Below are 24,706 nucleotides of genomic sequence, written 5' to 3'. Positions count from 1 at the left end.
AAGAGCAAGAGGATGTTCTGTATATACTTACTTATTTTTTTTTTTAATTTATTTATTTATTTTTGGCTGTGTTGGGTCTTCGTTTCTGTGCGAGGGCTTTCTCTAGTTGTGGGAAGTGGGGGCCACTCTTCATCGCGGTGCGCCGGCCTCTCACTATAGCGGCCTCTCTTGTTGCGGAGCACAGGCTCCAGATGCGCAGGCTCAGTAGTTGTGGCTCACGGGCCTAGTTGCTCCGCGGCATGTGGGATCTTCCCAGACCAGGGCGCGAACCTGTGTCCCCTGCATTGGCAGGCAGATTCTCAACCACTGCGCCACCAGGGAAGCCCTATACTTATTTTATTTTTTTTTAAGTTGGAAAAGAAAGAAGTATTTTTTTTTTAAACATCTTTATTGAAGTATAATTGCTTTACAATGGTGTGTTAGTTTCTGCTTTATAACAAAGTGAATCAGTTATACATATACATATATCCCATATCTCTTCCCTCTTGCGTCTCCCTCCCTCCCACCCTCCCTATCCCACCCCTCTAGGTGGTCACAAAGCACCGAGCTGATCTCCCTGTGCTATGCGGCTGCTTCCCATTAGCTATCTATTTTACATTTGGTAGTGTATATATGTCCATGACACTCTCTCACCCTGTCACATCTCACCCCTCCCCCTCCCCATATCCTCAAGTCCATTCTCTAGTAGGTCTGTGTCTTTATTCCCATCTTGCCACTAGGTTCTTCATGACTTTTTTTTTTTTCCTTAGATTCCATATATATGTGTTAGCATACTGTATTTCTTTTTCGCTTTCTGACTTACTTCACTCTGTATGACAGACTCTAACTCCATCCACCTCATTACAAATACCTCCATTTCATTTCTTTTTATGGCTGAGTAATATTCCATTGTATATATGTGCCACATCTTCTTTATCCATTCATCCGATGATGGACACCTAGGTTGCATCCATGTCCTGGCTACTGTAAACAGAGCTGCAATGAATATTTTGGTACATGACTCTTTCTGAATTATGGTTTTCTCAGGGTATATGCCCAGTAGTGGGATTGCTGGGTCGTATGGTAGTTCTATTTTTAGTTTTTTAAGGAACCTCCATACTGTTCTCCATAGTGGCTGTATCAATTTACATTCCCACCAACAGTGCAAGAGTGTTCCCTTTTCTCCACACCCTCTCCAGCATTTATTGTTTCTAGATTTTTTGATGATGGCCATTCTGACCGGTGTGAGATGATACCTCATTGTAGTTTTGATTTGCATTTCTCTAATGATTAATGATGTTGAGCATTCTTTCATGTGTCTGTTGGCAATCTGTATATCTTCTTTGGAGAAATGTCTCTTTAGGTCTTCTGCCCATTTTTGGATTGGGTTGTTTGTTTTTTTGTTATTGAGCTGCATGAGCTGCTTGTCAATCTTGGAGATTAATCCTTTGTCCGTTGCTTCATTTGCAAATATTTTCTCCCATTCTGAGGGTTGTCTTTTGGTTTTGTTTATGGTTTCCTTTGCTGTGCAAAAGCTTTTAAGTTTCATTAGGTCCCATTTGTTTATTTGTGTTTTTATTTCCATTTCTCTAGGAGGTGGGTCAAAAAGGATCTTGCTGTGATTTATGTCATAGAGTGTTCTGCCTATGTTTTCCTCTAAAAGTTTGATAGTGTCTGGCCTTACACTTAGGTCTTTAATCCATTTTGAGTTTATTTTTGTGTATGGTGTCAGGGAGTGTTCTAATTTCATACTTTAACATATACCTGTCCAATTTTCCCATTACCACTTATTGAAGAGGCTGTCTTTTCTCCACTGTATATGCTTGCCTCCTTTATCAAAGATAAGGTGACCATATGTGCGTGGGCTTATCTCTGGGCTTTCTATCCTGTTCCATTGATCTATATTTCTGTTTTTGTGCCAGTACCAAACTATCTTGATTACTGTAGCTTTGTAATATAGTCTGAAGTCAGGGAGCCTGATTCCTCCAGCTCCATTTTTCGTTCTCAAGATTGCTTTGGCTATTCGGGGTCTTTTGTGTTTCCATACAAATTGTGAAATTTTTTGTTCTAGTTCTGTGAAAAATGCCAGTGGTAGTTTGATAGGGATTGCATTGAATCTGTAGATTGCTTTGGGTAGTAGAGTCATTTTCACAATGTTGATTCTTCCAATCCAAGAACATGGTATATCTCTCCATCTATTTGTATCATCTTTAATTTCTTTCATCAGTGTCCTATAATTTTCTGCATACAGGTCTTTTTTCTCCTTAGGTAGGTTTATTCCTAGATATTTTATTCTTTTTGTTGCAATGGTAAATGAGAGTGTTTCCTTAATTTCACTTTCAGATTTTTCATCATTAGTATATAGGAATGCAAGAGATTTCTGTGCATTAATTTTGTATCCTGCTACTTTACCAAATTCATTGATTAGCTCTAGTAGTTTTCTGGTAGCATCTTTAGGATTCTCTATGTATAGTATCATGTCATCTGCAAACAGTGACAGCTTTACTTCTTCTTTTCCGATTTGGATTCCTTTTATTTCTTTTTCTTCTCTGATTGCTGTGGCTAACACTTCCAAAACTATGTTGAATAACAGTGGTGAGAGTGGGCAACCTTGTCTTGTTCCTGATCTTAGTGGAAACGGTTTCAGTTTTTCACCATTGAGGACAATGTTGGCTGTGGGTTTGTCATATATGGCCTTTATTATGTTGAGGAAAGTTCCCTCTATGCCTACTTTCTGCAGGGCTTTTATCATAAATGGGTGTTGAATTTTGTCAAAAGCTTTCTCTGCATCTATTGAGATGATCATATGGTTTTTCTCCTTCAATTTGTTAATATGATGTATCACGTTGATTGGTTTGCGTATATTGAAGAATCCTTGCATTCCTGGTAATGCATGGATTATACACCATGATAAACCCCACTTGATCATGGTGTATGATCCTTTTAATGTGCTGTTGGATTCTGTTTGCTACTATTTTGTTGAGGATTTTTGCATCTATGTTCATCAGTGATATTGGCCTGTAGTTTTCTTTCTTTGTGACGTCTTTGTCTGGTTTTGGTATCAGGGTGATGGTGGCCTCGTAGAATGAGTTGGGGAGTGTTCCTCCCTCTGCAATATTTTGGAAGAGTTTGAGAAGGATAGGTGTTAGCTCTTCTCTAAATGTTTGATAGAATTCGCCTGTGAAGCCATCTGGTCCTGGGCTTTTGTGTGTTGGAAGATTTTTAATCACAGTTTCAATTTCAGTGCTTGTGATTGGTCTGTTCATATTTTATATTTCTTCCTGGTTCAGTCTCGGCAGGTTGTGCCTTTCTAAGAATGTGTCCATTTCTTCCAGGTTGTCCATTTTATTGGCATAGAGTTGCTTGTAGTAATCTCTCATGATCCTTTGTATTTCTGCAGTGTCAGTGGTTACTTCTCCTTTTTCATTTCTAATTCTATTGATTTGAGTCTTCTCCCTTTTTCTCTTGATGAGTCTGGCTAATGGTTTATCAATTTTGTTTATCTTCTCAAAGAACCAGCTTTTAGTTTCATTGATTTTTGCTATTGTTTCCTTCATTTCTTTTTCATTTATTTCTGATCTGATCTTTATGATTTCTTTCCTTCTGCTAGCTTTGGGGTTTTTTTGTTCTTCTTTCTCGAATTGCTTTAGGTGCAAGGTTAGGTTGTTTATTCGAGATGTTTCCTGTTTCTTGATGTAGGCTTGTATTGCTATAAACTTCCCTCTTAGAACTGCTTTTACTGCATCCCATAGGTTTTGGGTCGTCGTGTCTCCATTGTCATTTGTTTCTAGGTATTTTTTGATTTCCCTTTGATTTCTTCAGTGATCACTTCGTTATTAAGTAGTGTATTGTGTAGCCTCCATGTGTTTGTATTTTTTACAGATCTTTTCCTGTAATTGATATCTAGTCTCATAGCGTTGTGGTCGGAAAAGATACTTGATACGATTTCAATTTTTTAAAATTTACCAAGGCTTGATTTGTGACCCAAGATATGATCTATCCTGGAGAATGTTCCATGAGCACTTGAGAAAAATGTGTATTCTGTTGTTTTTGGGTGGAATGTCCTATAAATATCAATTAAGTCCATCTTGTTTAATGTATCATTTAAAGCTTGTGTTTCCTTATTTATTTTCATTTTGGATGATCTGTCCATTGGTGAAAGTGGGGTGTTAAAGTCCCCTACTATGATTGTGTTACTGTCGATTTCCCCTTTTATGGCTGTTAGTATTTGCCTTATGTATTGAGGTGCTCCTATGTTGGGTGCATAAATATTTACAATTGTTATACCTTCCTCTTGGATCGATCCCTTAATCATTATATAGTGTCCTTCTTTGTCTCTTGTAATAGTCTTTATTTTAAAGTCTATTTTGTCTGATATGAGAATTGCTACTCCAGCTTTCTTTTGATTTCCATTTGCATGGAATATCTTTTTCCATCCCCTCACTTTCAGTCTGTATGTGTCTCTAGGTCTGAAGTGGGTCTCTTGTAGACAGCATATATATGGGTCTTGTTTTTGTATCCATTCAGCCAGTCTATGTCTTTTGGTGGGAGCATTTAATCCATTTACATTTAAGGTAATTATCGATATGTATGTTCCTATTCCCATTTACTTAAATGTTTTGGGTTTGTTATTGTAGGTGTTTTCCTTCTCTTGTGTTTCTTGCCTAGAGAAGTTCCTTTAGCATTTGTTGTAAAGCTGGTTTGGTGGTGCTGAACTCTCTCAGCTTTTGCTTGTCTGTAAAGGTTTTAATTTCTCCATCAAATCTGAATGAGATCCTTGCTGGGTAGAGTGACCTTGGTTGTAGGTTTTTCTCCTTCATCACTTTAAGTATATCCTGCCACTCCCTTCTGGCTTGCAGAGTTTCTGCTGAAAGATCAGCTGTTAACCTGATGGGGATTCCCTTGTGTGTTATTTGTTGTTTTTCCCTTGCTGCTTTTAATATGTTTTCTTTATATTTAATTTTTGATAGTTTGATTAATATGTGTCTTGGTGTGTTTCTCCTTGGATTTATCCTATATGGGACTCTCTGTGCTTCCAGGACTTGATTAACTATTTCCTTTCCCATATTAGGGAAGTTTTCAACTATAATCTCTTCAAATATTTTCTCAGTCCCTTTCTTTTTCTCTTCTTCTTCTGGGACCCCTATGATTCGAATGTTGGTGCGTTTAATGTTGTCCCAGAGGTCTCTGAGACTGTCCTCAGTTCTTTTCATTCTTTATTCTTTATTCTGGTCTGCAGTAGTTATTTCCACTATTTTATCTTCCAGGTCACTTATCCGTTCTTCTGCCTCAGTTATTCTGCTATTGAGCCCGTCTAGAGTATTTTTAATTTCATTTATTGTGTTTTTCATCGTTGCTTGGTTCCTCTTTATTTCTTCCACATCCTTGTTAAATGTTTCTTGCATTTTGTCTATTCTATTTCCAAGATTTTGGATCATCTTTACTATCATTATTCTGAATTCTTGTTCAGGTAGACTGCCTATTTCCTCTTCATTTGTTTGGTCTGGTGTGTTTTGACCCTGCTCCTTCACCTGCTGTGTGTTTTTTTGTCTTCTCATTTTGCTTATCTTACTGTGTTTGGGGTCTCCTTTTCACAGGCTGCAGGTTCGTAGTTCCCGTTGTTTTTGGTATCTGTCCCCAGTGGCTAAGGTTGGTTCCGTGGGTTGTGTAGGCTTCCTGGTGGAGGGGACTAGTGCCTGTGTTCTGGTGGATGAGGTTGGATCTTGTCTTTCTGGTGGGCACATCCACGTCTGGTGGTGTGTTTTGGGGTGTCTGTGGCCTTATTATGATTTTAGGCAGCCTCTCTGTTAATGGATGGGGCTGTGTTCCTCTCTTGCTAGTTGTTTGGCATAGGGTGTCCAGCACTGTAGCTTGCTGGTCGTTGAGTGAAGCTGGGTCTTGATGTTGAGATGGAGATCTCTGAGAGATTTTCGCCGTTTGGTATTACGTGGAGCTGGGAGGTCTCTTGTGGACCAGTGTCCTGAAGTTGGCTCTCCCACCTCAGAGGCACAGCCCTGATGCCTGGCTGGAGCACCAAGAGCCTTTCATCCACACGGCTCAGAATAAAAGGGAGAAAAAATAGAAAGAAAGAAAGAAAGAGGATAAAATAAACTAAAATAAAGCTATTATAATAAAAAATAAGAAAAAAATTATTAAGAATAAACTTATTAAGAAAAAAATTTTTTTAATTTTTAAAAAGATTTATTAATTTTTTATAATAAAAAATAAGAAAAAAATTTATTAAGAAAAAAATTTTTTAAAATAAAGTGAAAAAACTTATTAAAAATTTTTTTTTAATTTTTTATAAATAGAAAATAAGGAAAAAATTATTAAGAAAACATTTATTAGGGAAAAAAAAATTTTTTTAAGTTAAAAAAACAAACAAACAAAAAAAACGGACGGACCTAACCCAAGGACTAACGGTGAGAGCAAAGCTATACAGACAAAATCTCACCCAGAAGCATATACATATACACTCACAAAAAAAGGAAAAGGGGAAAAATTAATATATCCTGCTCCCAAAGTCCACCTCCTAAATTTGGGATGATTCGTTGTCTATTCAGGTATTCAACAGATGCAGGCAAATCAAGTTGTTTGTGGAGCTTTAATCCGCTGCTTCTGAGGCTGCTGGGAGAGATTTCCCTTTCTCTTCTTTGTTCGTACAGCTCCCGGGGGTCAGCTTTGGATTTGGACCCGCCTCTGCATGTAGGTCGCCTGAGGGCGTCTGTTCCCCCGCCCAGACAGAACGGGGTTAAAGGAGCAGCTGATTCGGGGGCTCTGGCTCAGTCAGGCCGGGGGGAGGGAGCGGTACAGAGGAGGCGGGGCGAGCCTGCGGCGGCAGAAGCCGGCGTGACGTTGCAGCAGCCTGAGGCGCGCCGTGCGCTCTCCTGGGGAAGTTGTCCCCGGATCACGGGAGTCTGGCCGTGGCGGTCTGCACTGGCTCCCGGGAGGGGCGGTGCGGAGAGTGACCTGTGCTCACACACAGGCTTTTTGGTGGCGGCAGCAGCAGCCTTAGCGTCTCATGCCCGTCTCTGGGGTCCGCGCTGATAACCGCGGCTCGCGCCCATCTCTGGGGTCCGCGTTGATAGCCGTGGCTCTCACCCGTCTCTGGAGTTCGTTTAAGCGGCGCTCTGAATGCCCTCTCCTTGCGCGCCTCGAAACAAAGAGGCAAGAAAAAGTCTCTTGCCTCTTCGGCAGCTGCAGACTTTTCTCGGGCTCCCTCCCGGCTAGCTGTGGTGCGCTAGCCCCTTCAGGCTGTGTTCACTCCGCCAACCCCAGTCCTCTCCCTGCGATCCGACCGAAGCCCGAGCCTCAGCTCCCAGCCCCCGCCGGCCCCGGCGGCTGAGCAGACAAGCCTCTCGGGCTGGTGAGTGCTGCTCGGCGCCGATCCTCTGTGCGGGAATCTCTCCGCTTTGCCCTCCGCACCCCTGTGGCTGCGCTCTCCTCCGTGACTCCGAAGCTTCCCCCCTCTGCCACCCGCAGCCTCCGCCCGCGAAGGGGCTTCCTAGTGTGTGGAAACCTTTCTTCCTTCACAGCTCCCCCCCACTGGTGCAGGTCCCGTCCCTATTCTTTGTCTCTGTTTTTTCTTTTTTCTTTTGCCCTACCCAAGTATGTGGGGATTTTCTTTCCTTTTGGGAGGTCTGACGTCTTCTGCCAGCGTTCAGTGGGTGTTCTGTAGGAGCAGTTCCACGTGTAGATGTACTTCTACTGTATCTGTGGGAAGGAAGGTGATCTCCGCGTCTTACTCTTCCGCCATCTTCCTCCAATCGTTATACTTATTTTTAATTCACACAAAATGTCTTACATGATTGTAGCCCCGAGTTTTATTAATAAGAAAAATAAGTTAGAATGCATAATATATTGTATTTATCTTCAGAAGATCTCATATTCTGGACATTTCTTCATGACAGTAGCTCCTTAAAGTCAACCTTTATTGACATACGTGTCGGAAATATCACATGTTTCAGGAACAAGACAATTTTCTCTCCTTGACTTATGACCTTTTCCCACACATGACAGATATCAATTTAGAAAAGAAATAACAACTGCTAATTATGTGAAAATATCATATACAAGAAAAAAGCCCTTTTCACATACCTATTAGCCTAGGTTGTTTGTTTTAATAAAAATATTCAATGCTAATACAGACGGATCTTTGCTTACACTGTTCATGAGATTGTGGTTTGTCATAAGTTTGAAGTTGGCTTTAAGATTCTTAAGGATGTTCCTACCCTTTGATCAAATAATTCTACTTTTAAGACGGAATTCATCAACCAGGACTATGGTTTGAATTTAGAGTTCTTTCTTGCGTTAGAAGGAAGAGAGGAAATGAAAGGAATAATATTAATTGTTAATATTCTAATAGTTATTGTTAATATCAGAATTTTTTAGGTTTCCCATTAGAAAATATCATTCATTTAGCTTTCATTATATGCCTGCTGTTGGGAGATAGTATTGAGTAATAAACTCTTGGATTTATCCCTGTGAGGAGAATATAAACTATGTATACTTAAAACGAATTGACTTCTAGCTATTGTACTTGTCTATTTAACCTAGATTGCATGAAAACTAAATGCAATGTATGGGCAGCAACAAAAGGGAGAGTTGGGTTGTCTCCTCTGGTGCTTTCCTGAATCAAAGAATCTAGATAACACCTCTGCCCACACACAGAACATGTTTAGATTTATTGAGTCATCTCTTATTTTTGAATATGCCAAAATGGACTGACCGTTTTTTTTTATTTTATTTTTTTGCAAACAAATTGCAACAATATTTGTTATGGAATTGTAACAAACTAACTCCCATTTTAACGTAATTGAATTGCTATAAATCATGTGAAAATGCACAGTTCTTACCACCTATTGTATTTCTTGACTGCCTTACTGCCAGGACATTCTTTGAATCTTATCTCAGATTCTCTTGTTTTCTTGCTCTCTAATTAGAAGATCATTTTGTCATTATTGCCCTTATGATATGTGATTTCTTTCCTCCTGCTTTGCAGTCATGTCAATATCAATTTGGCCATTCATTTTTATTTTTTGATGTTCTAGATATTTTGAACTTTTCTAATTAGCTTGTGTTGGTGCCCTGACATTTGTTTATTTGGTTTTGATTAAATTTAGGAAGATTTTGACATTTAACCTGTTGTGGTATTTGTATTTACAGTTCCCTGAATGTGGTTTCTATGGAATGTACGATAAGATCCTGCTTTTTCGCCACGACCCTACCTCTGAAAACATCCTTCAGCTGGTGAAAACGGCTAGCGATATCCAGGAAGGCGATCTTATTGAAGTTGTCTTGTCAGGTAGGATACTTTTTCCCTCTATCCGTAGATAAATAATTTGTATCTGAAGAATTCTTGGCCATATGTTTTTAAGGCAGCATAGAAAACAAACATCAAACTCGGCCCCATGAGGAAATTTTAGGGCTCTGTCTATATGAACTTTCAAAATTATTTTGAAAAAAGCAAAAGGTTTCCCTTGAATTGGCTCTTTCCCTAGCCAGTCCTGTCCCAGTCACTTCTCCCAACTTCACGCTCTCCCCAGGCTTCTAACAACACACATGAATACCTTCATTCGTTACCTTAGATCATTTGGAAGAGCAGTAAAAGCCAATAAAAACAAACTCACCAATAGTGAAGCTAAGACAGATGTCAGGGTCCCAAATGTACTGAGTGTCTGGAAGCCAAGGGCTAGGGAACGATTGCTTTAGTCGAGTCAGAAATCCAGTAACTACTAGCCAAGACCAAGTTGGAAACCAGAGCTCAGGAGTTACAGCAGGTCAGGCTATGCTGTGTGACTTTAGCTAACTCACTCCCTGAGAAATGGCTGCATTTCCCTCTGCCCAGATTTATATTTCTTTTTTTTTTTTAAAAGCACCTTTAATTATTATTTATTTATTTATTTATTTATTTTGGCTGTGTTGGGTCTTCGTTTCTGTGCGAGGGCTTCCTCTAGTTGTGGCAAGCGGGGGCCACTCTTCATTGCGGTGCGCGGGCCTCTCACTATCGCGGCCTCTCTTGTTGTGGAGTTGAGGCTCCAGACGCGCATGCTCAGTAATTGTGGCTCACGGGCCCAGTTGCTCCGCGGCATGTGGGATCCTCCCAGACCAGGGCTCGAACCCGTGTCCCCTGCATTAGCAGGCAGATTCTCAACCACTGCACCACCAGGGAAGCCCAGATTTATATTTCTTGTTTAGGATTTAGAAGTTAGTAATCAGACTGTGCCTGTCAATACAGAAAAAAATTTAACTTTTTAAAAAAATGCCAGAGAACACCTGTAGCAGGGACCCTAACAACAATGATCAGTGCACTATTCTGAAGAGGTACAGATTTTTATTGTTTACTTTTGTTAAAATTGAGTCATTATTGAGAAACACAGATTACATTGCTCTTTCTCCCTTCTTTGCTTGCTACCCCTTTGACTAAAGAAAATTCATTCGCTTTAAAAATGATTCTAGGCTTCATTTCCTCAAGTTCCAGAGCCCAGTACTTGGATGCACTGATTATAATTCACTTGGTCTTTGTTTTGATTCAGTCCAATTCGTGTTGTCTGTATTGATCTATCATTGTGACAGGTCCTGGGATTGCCACATTTTCATTGGGTAGATAGATCCTATAAAACAACTTGGTTTAGCTAGATAAAAGTAATAATTTTCCTGTTGTTTATAAGTTTGCCAGTTGCTAAACAAACCAAAAAAGGAAAAGTTTTCATTTTTTAAATTTGGGGGCCGGGGGTAGAAATCACTTGCTTTGAGTTCTCCTTTTTACTTTCCTTTGGCTCTTTTGACATTGGCTCACCGAGCCTGGCCTCACAAAACTAGTGCCTAGACATGTTCTTTAAGTTTCCTGTTTCTGAACACTAGGGGCTGCCTGAAATACATTATTCAAGGACATCATACACCGGATCTATTCTCACCGTAATTCATATTAGATTCATAGCAAGGCGGCTTCGCAAAGAATGTGCTTTATGAGTCTTTTCCCTGTGGCCATGTCCAGAAATATATGAAGATTTTCAAGATTGCATTTCTAAATTATTTTTCTTTTCATTTTACTTTTGTTATCAAGCCCTTCAGAGTAGTACCAGACAGATCGAATGCAAGCTGTGTGTGGGTGTTCTTAAGGAGGGGAGAGGTGCTGCCCGTTTGCATGTTATTCCCACGCCCTCCGTGAGCCAGAGCTGCTCTGCCCCACGTTGACGCGATGCAGCCCTCTGGAGGGCCCCTGGGCACAAGAATCAGCATTCTGCTTTTCCTCTCCATCTTTGCAAGCCCAGAACCTCATTGTGCCTACACTCCTTTTGCCATCCACCCTTTATGTTCTGTGTCCTGCCTCTCCTGTGTCCCTGGCCGCAGTGCTGAGGGGGCATTTAAAGGCAGCCCTTTTCCTCACCTGCTGTCGTAGCACCTGGCTCAGGAAAGCCTCTCCTACTCTGTCGGTAGCTATCTGGTTGGTAATTAAAAGGAGCCATTTTATAACAGCCTGATTCCAATTTTGAACCTTTGAACCCTTTTCACACTCCACGTAGTTCCACTTCACCTTAAATTATTCATCTATATATACATATATATATATATATATATATATATATATATATATATATACACACACACACATTCAATTATGTTTAGATCTCCGGCATTTACCTGTAACTTCTTTGGTATTCTCCTACCACTCTAACACTCAGCATTGTGATTTTCTCAATACATGTTAAAAATATTTTTCCTTAAAACCTCCTAGTCCTGCATATTACAGCCCTGTTTCCCTCTCACAGCTCTTACCTTTGCTGGATGTTGTCAGTCACCTGCAGTGTAACCACAGACCTGAACTCACCAATAAGGTGTGGCCCCCGCTCTGAGATCTCCACTTGAGCGGCACCCCTCCTCCATCTTGTCAATCGCCACCAAATGCACACACCCATTCCCTGTCTTTTTCACATTAGTTTTCAATCATTAACTCCCTACCATTTTTGGACTATATTTTTCCCTTTCTTCTTTGCCCATAGCACATGGCCCACTATATTCATGTCTTACATCACTTTGATGCACTCTCGACTACTTGGTTATTGTCTTATACCTTAGCAGGCCCTGCTATACCTGTCTGTAATCTGAATTACTTTAACATCCATTTTTGCCATTCCTGTTCCTGAGCCACACATGACTGCTAGACACACGGTCCCTTGCCGACATGGCTCAAGGCAGATCTGTCTTTCACCTGGCTTTACTGTTGTTTCTCAATCTTCTTCTCCCCCCATCCTTTTGTTACCATAGACATGAGGTTCTCAGTAAACATATGTGGGCTGCTTGAGTGACTATTTGCTATCACATTAGAAGTTATCATGTATACAACATTTTGTAAAAATACGGATTTGTTGTAAAAATAATGGTGGTAGATATATACTCAAAACTAAACTGAAATTCAAGTCTCCTTGGTGTGCGTTTACCCAGCCCTGACAAGAAATTAGTGCCTGTGATATGGGCAGGATTGTATCGTATTATAATGTGAGGCAAGACAAATGATAGCTACTAAGACACTTCAGACCATCGTGCAAAGGAGCTCATAAACATACTCATTCCTGAACCAGTCCCTGAAGAGAATGGATGCTATGATTGGCCAGAGAAATGTGCCATTTCCTGGAGGTGTGGTTAAGGATCAGCTTCATTCAAAATGCAGCGGGTAAGCGGGGTAGAGGAGCAAAACACGGAACATCTTCTCTGTGGCCTTTTGACCAGTTCCAGAACATAAACATGCTCTGGAAATTTTCCTCCTAGAGACTATAATTTTACTGTTAAAATTCATTTCTCCATATTTTCTGTTTTTCCTCATTAAAAATTAAATTTGGGGAACACAGCAGGCGCCTCTTGCTCTCATTGGAGGAGCACTCACATTCTCAGGAAGCCGCACGTGAGAGGGGCACTTGTGCAGAAGCCGGCGGCGTCTGGTCCAGCCCCCACTGGGAGTGGGCAGGTGGCGACCCCACGCTAACCCACGCAACTCTGTTCCGATCCCCGAATTCTCACATGGTGCCCGGACAGCCGTGTGGCTGACAGGGTCTTGGTGCTCTGGGCGGGTGTCAGACCTGTGCCTCTGAGGTGGGAGAGCTGAGTTCAGGACATTGGTCCACCAGAGACCTCCCGGCTCCACGTAATATTAAACGACAAAAGCTCTCCCAGAGATCTCCATCTCAACGCTAAGACCCAGCTCCACTCAACGACCAGCAAGCTACAATGCTTGACACCGTATGGCAAAAAAACTACCAAGACAGGGACACAACCCCACCCATTAGCAGAGAGGCTGCCTAAAATCATAATAAGGTCACAGACACCCCAAAACACACCACCAGACGCCATCCTGCCCACCAGAAAGACAAGATCCAGCCTCATCCTCCAGAACACAGACACCAGTCCCCTCCACCAGGAAACCTACACAACCCACTGAACCAACCTTACCCACTGGGAGCAGACACCAAAAAAAAATGGGAATTATGAGCCTTAAGCCTGCGAAAAGGAGACCCCAAACACAGTAAGTTAAGCAAAATGAGAAGACAGAGAAACACACAGCAGATGAAAGAGCAAGGTAAAAACCCACGAGACCAAACGAAGAGGAAATAGGCAGTCTACCTGAAAAACAAGTCAGAGTACTGCTACTAAAGATGATCCAAAATCTTGGAAATAGAATGGAGAAAATACAAGAAACGTTTAACAAGGACCTAGAAGAACTAAAGAGCAAACAAACAATGATGAACAACACAATAAATGAAATTTAAAATTCTCTAGAAAGAATCAATAGAATACCTGAGGCAGAAGAACGGATAAGTGACCTGGAAGATAAAATAGGGGAAATAACTACTGCAGAGCAGTATAAAAGAAAAAGAATGAAAAGAATTGAGGACAGTCTCAGAGACCTCTGGGACAATATTAAACGCACCAACATTCGAATTATATGGGTGCCAGAAGAAGAAGAGAGAAAGAAAGGGACTGAGAAAATATTTGAAGAGATTATAGTTGAAAACTTCCCTAATATGGGAAAGGAAATAGTTAATTAAGTCCAGGAAGTGCAGAGAGTCCCATACAGGATAAATCCAAGGAGAAACACGCCAAGGCACATATTAATCAAACTATTAAAAATTAAATACAAAGAAAAAATATGAAAAGCAGCAAGGGAAAAACAACAAATAACATACAAGGGAATCCCCATAAGGTTAACAGCTGATCTTTCAGCAGAAACTCTACAAGCCAGAAGGAACTGGCAGGACATATTTAAAGAGATGAAAGGGAAAAACCTACCACCAAGCTTACTCTACCCAGCAAGGATCTCATTCAGATTCGATGGAGAAATTAAAACCTTTACAGACAAGCAAAAGCTCAGCACCACCAAAGCAGCTTTACAACAAATGCTAAAGGAACTTCTCTAGGCAGGAAACACAAGAGAAGGAAAAGACCTACAATAATAAACCCAAAACAATTAAGAAAATGGTAATAGGAACATACATATCGATAATTACCTTAAATGTAAATGGATTAAATGCTCCAACCCAAAGACATAGATTGGCTGAATGGATACAAAAACAAGACCTGTATATATGCTGTCTACAAGAGACCCACTTCAGACCTAGGGACACATACAGACTGAAAGTGAGGGGATGGAAAAAGATATTCCATGCAAATGGAAATCAAAAGAAAGCTGGAGTAGCAATTCTCATATCAGACAAAATAGACTTTAAAATAAAGACTATTACAAGAGACAAAGAAGGACACTACATAATGATCAAGGGATCAATCCAAGAAGAAGATATAGCAATTGTAAATATTTATGCACCCAACATAGGAGCACCTCAATATATAAGACAAATGCTAACAGCCATAAATGGGGAAATGGACAGTAACACAATCATAGTAGGGGACTTTAATGGCCCACTTTCACCAATGGACACATCATCCAAAATAAAAATAAATAAGGAAACACAAGCTTTAAATGATACATTAAACAAGATGGACTTCATTGATATTTATAGGACATTCCATCCCCAAACAACACAATACACTATCTTCTCAATTGCTCATGGAACGTTCTCCAGGATAGATCATATCTTGGGTCACAAATCAAGCCTTGGTAAATTTAAGAAAATTGAAATCATATCAAGTATCTTTTCTGACCACAATGCTATGAGACTAGATATCAACTACAGGAAAAAATCGGTAAAAAATACAAATACATAGAGGCTAAACAATACACTACTTAATAACCAAGAGATCACTGAAGAAATCAAAGAGGAAATCAAAATACACCTAGAAACAAATGCCAATGAAAACACGATGACCCAAAACTTATGGGATGCAGCAAAAGCAGTTTTAAGAGGGAAGTTTAGACTAATACAATCCTACCTCAAGAAACAAGAAACATCTCAAATAAACAACCTAACCTTACATCTAAAGCAATTAGAGAAGGAAGAACAAAAAAACCCCAAAGTTAGCAGAAGGAAAGAAATCATAAAGATCAGATCAGAAATAAATGAAAAAGAAATGAAGGAAACAATAGCAAAGATCAATAAAACTAAAAGCTGGTTCTTTGAGAAGAAAAACAAAATTGATAAACCCTTAGCCAGACTCATCAAGAAAAAAAGGGAGAAGACTGAAATCAATAGAATTAGAAATGAAAAAGGAGAAGTAACAGCTGATACTGCAGAAATACAAAGGATCATGAGAGATTACTACAAGCAACTGTATGCCAATAAAATGGATAACCTGGAAGAAATGGAAAAATTCTTAGAAAAGCACAACCTTCCGAGACTGAACCAGGAAGAAATAGAAAATATAAACAGATGAATCACAAGCACTGAAATTGAGACTGTGATTAAAAATCTTCCAAAAAACAAAAGCCCAGGACCAGATGGCTTCACAGGTGAATTCTATCAAACATTTAGAGAAGAGCTAACACCTATCCTTCTCAAACTCTTCCAAAATATAGCAGAGGGAGGAACACTCCCCAACTCATTCTATGAGGCCACCATCACCCTGATACCAAAATCAGGCAAAGATGTCACAAACAAAGGAAACTACAGGCCAACATCATTGATGAACATAGATGCAAAAATCCTCAACAAAATACTAGCAAACAGAATCCAACAGCACATTAAAAGGATCATACACCCTGATCAAGTGGGGTTTATCCCAGGAATGCAAGGATTCTTCAATATACACAAATCAAGCAATATGATACATCATATTAACAAACTGAAGGAGAAAAACCATATGATCATCTCAATAGATGCAGAAAAAGCTTTCGACAAAATTCAACACCCATTTATGATAAAAACCCTCCAGAAAGAAGGCATAGAGGGAACTTACCTCAACATAATAAAGGGCATATATGACAAACCCACAGCCAACATTGTTCTCAATGGTGAAAAAGTGAAAAAATTTCCACTAAGATCAGGAACAAGACAAGGTTGGCCACTCCACCACCATTATTCAACATAGTTTTGGAAGTGTTAGCCACAGCAATCAGAGAAGAAAAAGAAATGAAAGGAATCCAAATTGGAAAAGAAGAAGTAAAGCTGTCACTTTTTGCAGACGACATGATACTATACACAGAGAATCCTGAAGATGCTACCAGAAAACTACTAGAGCTAATCAGTGAATTTGGTAAAGTAGCAGGATACAAAATTAATGCACAGAAATCTCTTGCATTCCTATACACTAATGATGAAAAATCTGAAAGAGAAATTAAGGAAACACTCTCATTTACCATTGCAAAGAAAAGAATAAAATACCTAGAAATAAACCTACCTACCGAGACAAAAGACCTGTATGCAAAAACTATAAGACGCTAATGAAAGAAATTAAAGATGATACAAACAGATGGAGAGATATACCATGTTCTTGGATTGGAAGAATCAACATTGTGAAAATGACTATTCTACCCAAAGCAATCTACAGATCCAATGCAATCCCTATCAAACTACCAATGGCATTTTTCACAGAACTAGAACAAAAAATTTGCACAATTTGTATGGAAACACAAAAGACCCTGAATAGCCAAAGCAATCTTGAGAAAGAAAAACGGAGCTGGAGGAATCAGGCTCCCGGACTTCAGACTATACTACAAAGGTACAGTAATCAAGACAGTATGATTCTGGCACAAAAACAGAAATATAGATCAATGGAACAGGATAGAAAGCCCAGAGATGAACCCACGCACATATGGTCACCTTATCTTTGATAACGAAGGCAAGAATATACAATGAAGAAAAGACAGGCTCTTCAATAAGTGGTGCTGGGAAAACTGGACAGCTACATGTAAAAGAATGAAATTAGAACACTCCCTAATACCATACACAAAAGAAACTCAAAATGGATTAAAGACCTGAATGTAAGGCCAGACACTATAAAGCTCTTAGAGGAAAACATAGGCAGAACACTCTATGACATAAAGCATAGCAAGATCCTTTTTGACCCACCTCCTAGAGAAATGGAAATAAAAACACAAATAAACAAATGGGAGCTAATGAAACTTAAAAGCTTTTGCACAGCAAAGGAAACCATAAACAAGACGAAAAGACAACCCTCAGAATGGGAGAAAATATTTGCAAATGAAGCATCTGACAAAGGATTAATCTCCAAAATTTACAAGCAGCTCATGCAGCTCAATATCAAAAAAACAAACAACCCAATCCAAAAATGGGCAGAAGACCTAAATAGACATTTCTCCAAAGAAGATATACAGATTGCCAACAAACATATGAAAGGATGCTCAACATCACTAATCATTAGAGAAATGCAAATCAAAACTACGATGAGGTATCATCTCACACCAGTCAGAATGGCCATCATCAAAAAATCTAGAAACAATAAATGCTGGAGAGGGTGTGGAGAAGAGGAAACCCTTTTGCACTGTGGATGGGAATGTAAATTGATACAGCCACTATGGAGAACAATATGGAGGTTCCTTAAAAAACTAAAAGTAGAACTACCATAGGACCCAGCAATCCCACTACTGGGCATATACCCAGAGAAAACCATAATTCAAAAAGAGTCATGTCCCACAATGTTCATTGCAGCTCTATTTACAATAGCCAGGACATGGCAGCAACCTAAGTGTCCATCGATAGATGAATGGATAAAGGAGATGTGGCACACGTATACAATGGAATATTACTCAGCCATAAAAAGAAACGAAATTGAGTCATTTGTAGTGAAGTGGATGGACCTAGAGTCTGTTATACAGAGTGAAGTAAGTCAGAAAGAGAAAAACAAATACCGTAGGCTAACACATATATATTGAATCTAAGGAAAAAAAAAATGTTTATGAAGAACCTAGGGGCAGGACAGGAATAAAGACACAGATGTAGAGAATGGACTTGAGGACACAGGGAGGGAGAAGGGTAAGCTGGGACGAAGTGTGAGAGTGGCATGGACATATATACACTACCAAATGGAAAAGAGATAGCTAGTGGGAAGCAGCCGCACAGCCCGGGGAGATCAGCTTGGTTCTTTGTGCCCACTTAGAGAGGTGGGATAGGGAGGGTGGGAGGGAGACGCAAGAGGGAGGAGATATGGGGATATATGTATATGTATATAGCTGATTCACTTTGTTATAAAACAGAAACTAACATACCATTGTAAAGCAATTATACTCCAATAAATTTGTTTAAGAAAAAAAATTAAATTTTATTCTGTGGTTTGACATAAACATAATCTGATTCTTTTCATGTTTAACCAACGTTCCACCAAAAGGAACATTTTCTGGCATAGTACAGTAATAAAATGTGAGAAAATGTGGAAAAAATTAATTTTCAGGAATGTTAAACACTCTTGTCTGTTCAGACAGCATCAAGAATTTTCTCTTGCTTGTGTCATTTTCTGCTGAGACCTTTCATCATCTGTTAGTACTAACTAGACTGCTCCTGGCTAATTCGCTGGCTTCCCCCACCAATCCCCGCTTTTTTTTTTTTGGAAAACATGGCATGGTTGAACTAATGCTTTTAGAACCAGTAAGCCAGGAAAAGATTGCTCATGGGTGGATGGGTTGGGTTATGGAGGGGAAAAAAAACAAAACAAAACTACATGGAAGTTTCCCACCATATATACTCCCATGGCTGGCAAACTTTCTCTGTCTGTTGACCAAAGGGTTAGCATTGTTACTATTGTTATGAAGTAGGAAAACACTGCAAATGGAAATTTCTTTTACTAAAGCCAATGTCAAGTTCAAGTGTATGGTACTGAACTGTAAATAAAGTTCATGGAATTTATCTGAAGTCTTCTGCATGATGGATCTCTATTGAAGCATGGTAATTCATCCGTAGCAAAGCATATTAATAATAGGACTGGATTCATATGACTCAACCCTTTGTTGCTTTGTTTTGCTTGGACTTGAGCTCTAATAATTGTCTATATGTGTGTATGTATCAATCTTGTAGGTGATTAAATAGACAAGAACTACAAGAATTTCTCAAATAAAATCACAGTTTTAAAGTCTTAGAGCTAAGTGTTAAATCTTTCCTCTTTTATTAATAGTAAAAACCCACATTTTTTCCTGGGAAATTTTTGTTATCTTTTACAGTAGATTATGCTGTATTATTTATAACTTTTGCAGAATGCTGTTTCCACATGTGGTTATTGGTTCCCCACTCTCTAGAGATGGGAGCCTCCTTAGAAAGCTAATACTATAGCCCAGGCAGAAGGGTATGGACCTATTCTCAGGCAGTGACAGAAGAGCTGGAAATGAGGTACAGAGATCAAGAGATATTTTAGAGGTAAAAATTAAAGAGATATAATAACCATTTGTATATAGTTGATGAAGGAGATGAGAAAATGAAGGCGACTCCAAGGAGAGCTACAGCTACCTAAGCGTGATCTCATTTCCTTTCCTTCATCCCAAGTCTTGCCCTCATACATTCTTCAACATGTTTGCCAAATGGTTTGGGTACTGCCCCGAAGGGCTGAAGAACTGATTTCACGGATATATAGTACCATTGATTTCCTTCGTGGTTTTGTATAAGTTGCATAACCTCTGGGATTCATGGGTTTTGTTTATTTTTTAACCTAAAAAGGAGCTTATACTGGATGAAAGTATCATACAGTGATAATAATACATGGATTCCATGTTTTCTTAAGCCTGCAAGTAAAGTGGTATGCATAAGGATTGAATAGTTTCCAGGGCCAGATCATCTGGGTTCATAGCCTTTTTCTGTGCTTCACCACTTACATCTTTGCTAAGACATTAAATCATTCAGCGATCCAGTTTCCTCATCTATAAAATGAGGACAACAATAGCACCTACATTGTATGGTTATTATAAAAATTAAAATAAATTAATGCATGTAAAACACTTCGGAGAATTTCTGTGCATAGCCAGCTGCACAATAGATGTTAGCTGTTTTGATTGCTCTCCTCACACTCTAAGTGGCCTTTCCCATGATGTTCATGATTGTTAAACATACCACAAAAGGGAATCCTGGTCTTTGATAACTTTGAGATAACTTTGAGAAATGTTGTGTTAAGCAATGTTGAAAGAATTATTTACTGCAAGACTCTTCAGAACTCTGGTGCATGCTAATAGGAAACATAATTCTCCAATATCACTTCCCAAATTCATTGTATCACAAAATACTTTTTTTTTCCCTCTATCTGGTGAGTCTTGGGTCAGCAGTTCACACTGGAAATACTCCTCAAGGTCAAGCCCATAGACCAGTGATGTGAGATGATATATCCATTCTCTTTATACAGGCCACTTCTCTCTCACAGAGGGCAATGTTTGAACCATGGAAAAGCAGGAGTTAAGAAGCAATAAATCTTTGTTTACATAGTGGCACAGGCTTTTGAAGCATTACATAAGTAATGTTGTTTCCTTTGCAATGACGCTGTGAGGTAGTGAAATCAGGTATCTTAAAAGCTCTGGAATATAAATTTTAACTTGCCCACATCCTACAGTGAGTAGGGGTAGTACTAACCAGAGCTTGAATCTAAGTGACTGAATTCTTCACACCGCTTCAAGTTAGCCCTTTGAACTTGTACTGGTAAACAGGAATTCTAGAGAACCTGTTCAAAGAATTCCTACTGTAGTAAGACAGTTTATATTTCAAAGAAACATTGATGGTATTTGTAACAACAAAACGCAGCAATGAGCTAGCTTCAAGTTCCATTGACGTGATTTTTATCACACAGCCATTATTTCCCTCTTCCTCATAAAAAATATTTCATAAACATACAAATTGTGATCAGGTTAAGAAAACTCTGGAGGCTCTTCTCTGTAGAGTTATGATACAAAATATGAAATAATAAAGTAACCATGTCCTTGTTTAAATAGGATCCCATCATATAATTTCACAGCTCTGATCAAAATTGAAATAGTGTCTTAGGGTCACTATATTTAAGGTATTCTTATGACAATGTTTTTCTATTAGTAAGATTCATTGCCTAAACTATAAGCCAGAAAAAATATATGGTAATGAAATTCTAGGTAGTCCTCCCTTATTTTATAGAAAGTGTAAATTATTGATTTATATGGTGCTATGCCAGTTATATCCATTTCTCTCAGATATAGTACATTGCCTAGCAGTGTTTTTTTCCCCCTCTGAAATATGGATGGAAGGGAAAAACCTCGAGAGTGATGTATTAGATCACTGCATTATTATTTCTCCAAGAGTAGGTTATGTAGACATAAGTTTGTTTGTTTGCTTTTAAGAAGGCAGAATTAATCATGGAAAGCACCTCCCCAGCCCTAATACTGCTTGGATAATTGTATTTCTTTGTAGTTGTTCTTGGACATCTAAATCTGCCAGGCCAAGTGGTCCCAATTCCTATCCAACTTTAGTTGCAATTATCTGTGCAGGTGGTTTTTTAACAGTGGAAAACTTAAATGTGAGATTACAGGTCATTACTCTTTTCTTCTAAATATGGTTTATGTTAACTGTGTCTTTAGCATTTCCATTTATTAGTAATATTAATTCTCTTTACATTCTTATCTTTCAGATAAACCTGGTTTTGGTCTCATTGTGCCACTCTAAACCATTTTCATTAAAAAGTGGATGCAAAGAGCAGACTGTTGGAATGTTTCCATAGATTTCCCATTTCCTACTTGTGACCTCCATGATCACAAGTAGGAAAAGGGGCCTTGGAGCACTCCTTCCTTACTTTGATAGTTTTCTCGATTATTTGTCCTTTTGTGGAGTGGATTCTCCAAGGAGATATAGTACAATAGTGCATTGCTTCTCTGTCTTTTTTTTTTTTAACTTAACTATCCTTAAGTGTCAAGGCAAAGTGAAGACATTCTTCCCAGGTCACATGGAGCATAAGACAAACCCTAAAGGAAAAAGCTCTTTGAAGAATCTTATTTCATTTGAAAATTTTATGCACATGTTGCATTCTGCTACATTGTATTTCTCTTAATTTTTTTATTGAAGTACAGTTGATTTTCAATGTTATGTTACCTTCAGGTGTACAGCAAAGTGATTCAGTTATACATACATATATATCTATTTTTTTCAGATTCTTTTCCCTTTTAGGTTATTATGAAATACTGAGTATAGTTCCCAGTGCTATATAGTAGGTCCTTGTTGCTTATCTATTTTATATATAGTAAAGTGTATATATTAATCCCAAACTCCGGGATTAACATAATTTTGAATAAATAATATTTCTTCCCCATGTTGTTCTTTAAGAAAAAAATGATAACATTAGTGATAGTGATATAAGGACATATAGCATTTATGATGTGTTAGGCACTGTTCTAACTGCTTTACATATATTCATTCAGAAATATGCACATTTCTTTTGTGGCATATATCCTCATAACTTCAATTTGATAAATAGTGGACTTCTAATAAAAGACTTCAGTTTAAACCCCAGAGCTGCCATTTATTTCTTATATAGTGTTTGGCAAGTCACCTCATTCCCCAGAGTCTTTATCTATCACCTGTCAAATAGCAATAACAGTATCTCCAAGGTAGGGTTGGGTTATAGATTTCATGAGAATAAATAGAAAGCCTTTCACAAGATGCCTGGCAAATGTGAAGTTCTCAACTTTCATGCCCCACCTCCACCCCACTGGACTACACTTTACTTGAAACAAGAACCGTTTATTTTGATATTGAATCCTCAGGACCTAACATATGACATGTAATCAATATCTATTGGTTCAGTGAATGAATGAATACTTAAGTAAACAAAATGAACAAACCAACAAATGAACAGTTAAATAGGTGCTCTGTATATGATGTTGAAAATTGCTGTTGTTCTGTAGGAATTGAATTTCAGTGCTTACTGTTGACTCTCCTTGGCCTAATTTGTTAGTGAGATTAATATTATTATCATCTGACTAATCTTTTTTTTCTGGTTTCTTGCTATCTTCTACATATCCTTAAAAACTAATTATTTTTTGGAAATTATTTATTTTTGGAAATTTAGTTTGCTTTCAAAACGTTGCAATGTCTTTCACAACATTTCTCATGTACAATGAGACCTAATTCATAAAATACCAATTGTTTTCCTATCTAATTCTTACAACTCCTGGATTGTGGTCATCACCGTGACCAAGTGACCTCATCTGCCACCGAAGTCCATTCATTCTTGCTTGAGTTAGCTTTCCCACCCATTGTTCTTTTCTTTCAAATATCCTTGCTTTCTTTCTAAAACATGTTTAGTAATCACTTCTTTTTGATGCGCTCCCCCTCAATAGTAATCTCACTTTCCTTCATCAACTTGCCATCATTTCTTCATCTGGAGCCTCAGGGTTCCCTACCTGGCATTACAGCTCAGAGAGGTGACCCTGGAGCTGGCCTCGGGCTCTGACCTTTCTGTTTCAGCATCTGGAAGGAGTAAGGAGTGATATCCTGAGATGCTGGCTGACCTTTCCGGCCGTTCCCCCTCTTCCTTTCCTTCCTCACATTGGAGCTCTGTAGCTTTGTCCGTCCAGCAGAACAGCTGTCAGTGCCTAAGGGTCAGCTGGCAAAAGATCTATAGGAGAAGCTGCGTCACCCGCTCCAAACTGGAGTCTAAATCTCTATAGAGATCTCTGTCCATGTACGTACTGTGGTTTTCGGAGAGGGACATATCAAGCCCCCTCTGCCCGCTCAGAATTAGCCTAAGGTCTAGTTCTTAACCATCTGGCAAGTGAATATCTAGCCAGAAATCATACTTTTTCCTTCTCTTCCCTTTTAATCTACTACTTCTGTAATTGAGGACAGTACTGTAAGTCATCCAGATGAACAGGAAAAGAACACATGGGTAATGAAAACCACACAGAGGGGGATTTTTCTCTGTATGTTCCGGTCTCTGTATAACCAAAAATTCCTTATAATTCTTCTTAGGGTGGACACTGAATGTCTCATGTATATAAATCTTATAATGTTAGCATCTTAATGATACAACAGGAGCTCAGAGGACGTGCATATTCAGACTCCTTCTAGAAAACATAGTAAGATGTTCTTGTTCTTTTTGCCTTTTTACATTAATTTTGTCTTTATGATTGGTTTATAAAGCACACAAAAAATGTCTTATTGATCTATCTTATTTACCAGATTTGACTCAGAATTATTTGGAGCTTATTTCCAAAAATCACACTCCAACTCAAAAATGAAGATTTTGACACATCAGAGATACTGAAATAGATGAGTTACAGAATCTGACCATAATATAAAAAATAGTTTAAGCAATAATAGTATCTTATAAATAGGTATTGCCTTGTCTCAATTCTCTACAGAGGTGATACAGATATTTTTCAAGTCAGAAA

General features: G+C 38.8%; 1 protein-coding gene across 6 annotated transcripts in view; it reads left to right on the top strand.

Annotated features, from left to right (window-relative positions):
- PRKD1 (protein kinase D1) overlaps nt 1-24,706 on the top strand; it is a 474,378-nt gene that overhangs the window by 306,152 nt on the left and 143,520 nt on the right. For all 6 annotated transcript variants that reach the window (XM_061180741.1, XM_061180743.1, XM_061180739.1 and 3 more), the window contains one exon: nt 9,145-9,283. In XM_061180741.1, coding sequence (XP_061036724.1) covers nt 9,145-9,283 — 139 coding nt within the window. The remainder of the gene's footprint in view (nt 1-9,144; nt 9,284-24,706) is intronic.

The sequence above is a fragment of the Eubalaena glacialis genome, chromosome 2 (assembly GCF_028564815.1).
Source record: "Eubalaena glacialis isolate mEubGla1 chromosome 2, mEubGla1.1.hap2.+ XY, whole genome shotgun sequence".
NCBI classification, from domain to species: Eukaryota; Metazoa; Chordata; class Mammalia; order Artiodactyla; family Balaenidae; genus Eubalaena; species Eubalaena glacialis.
Note: the sequence above shows the minus strand (reverse complement) of the source record. Positions and strands in the feature narration are given on the sequence as shown.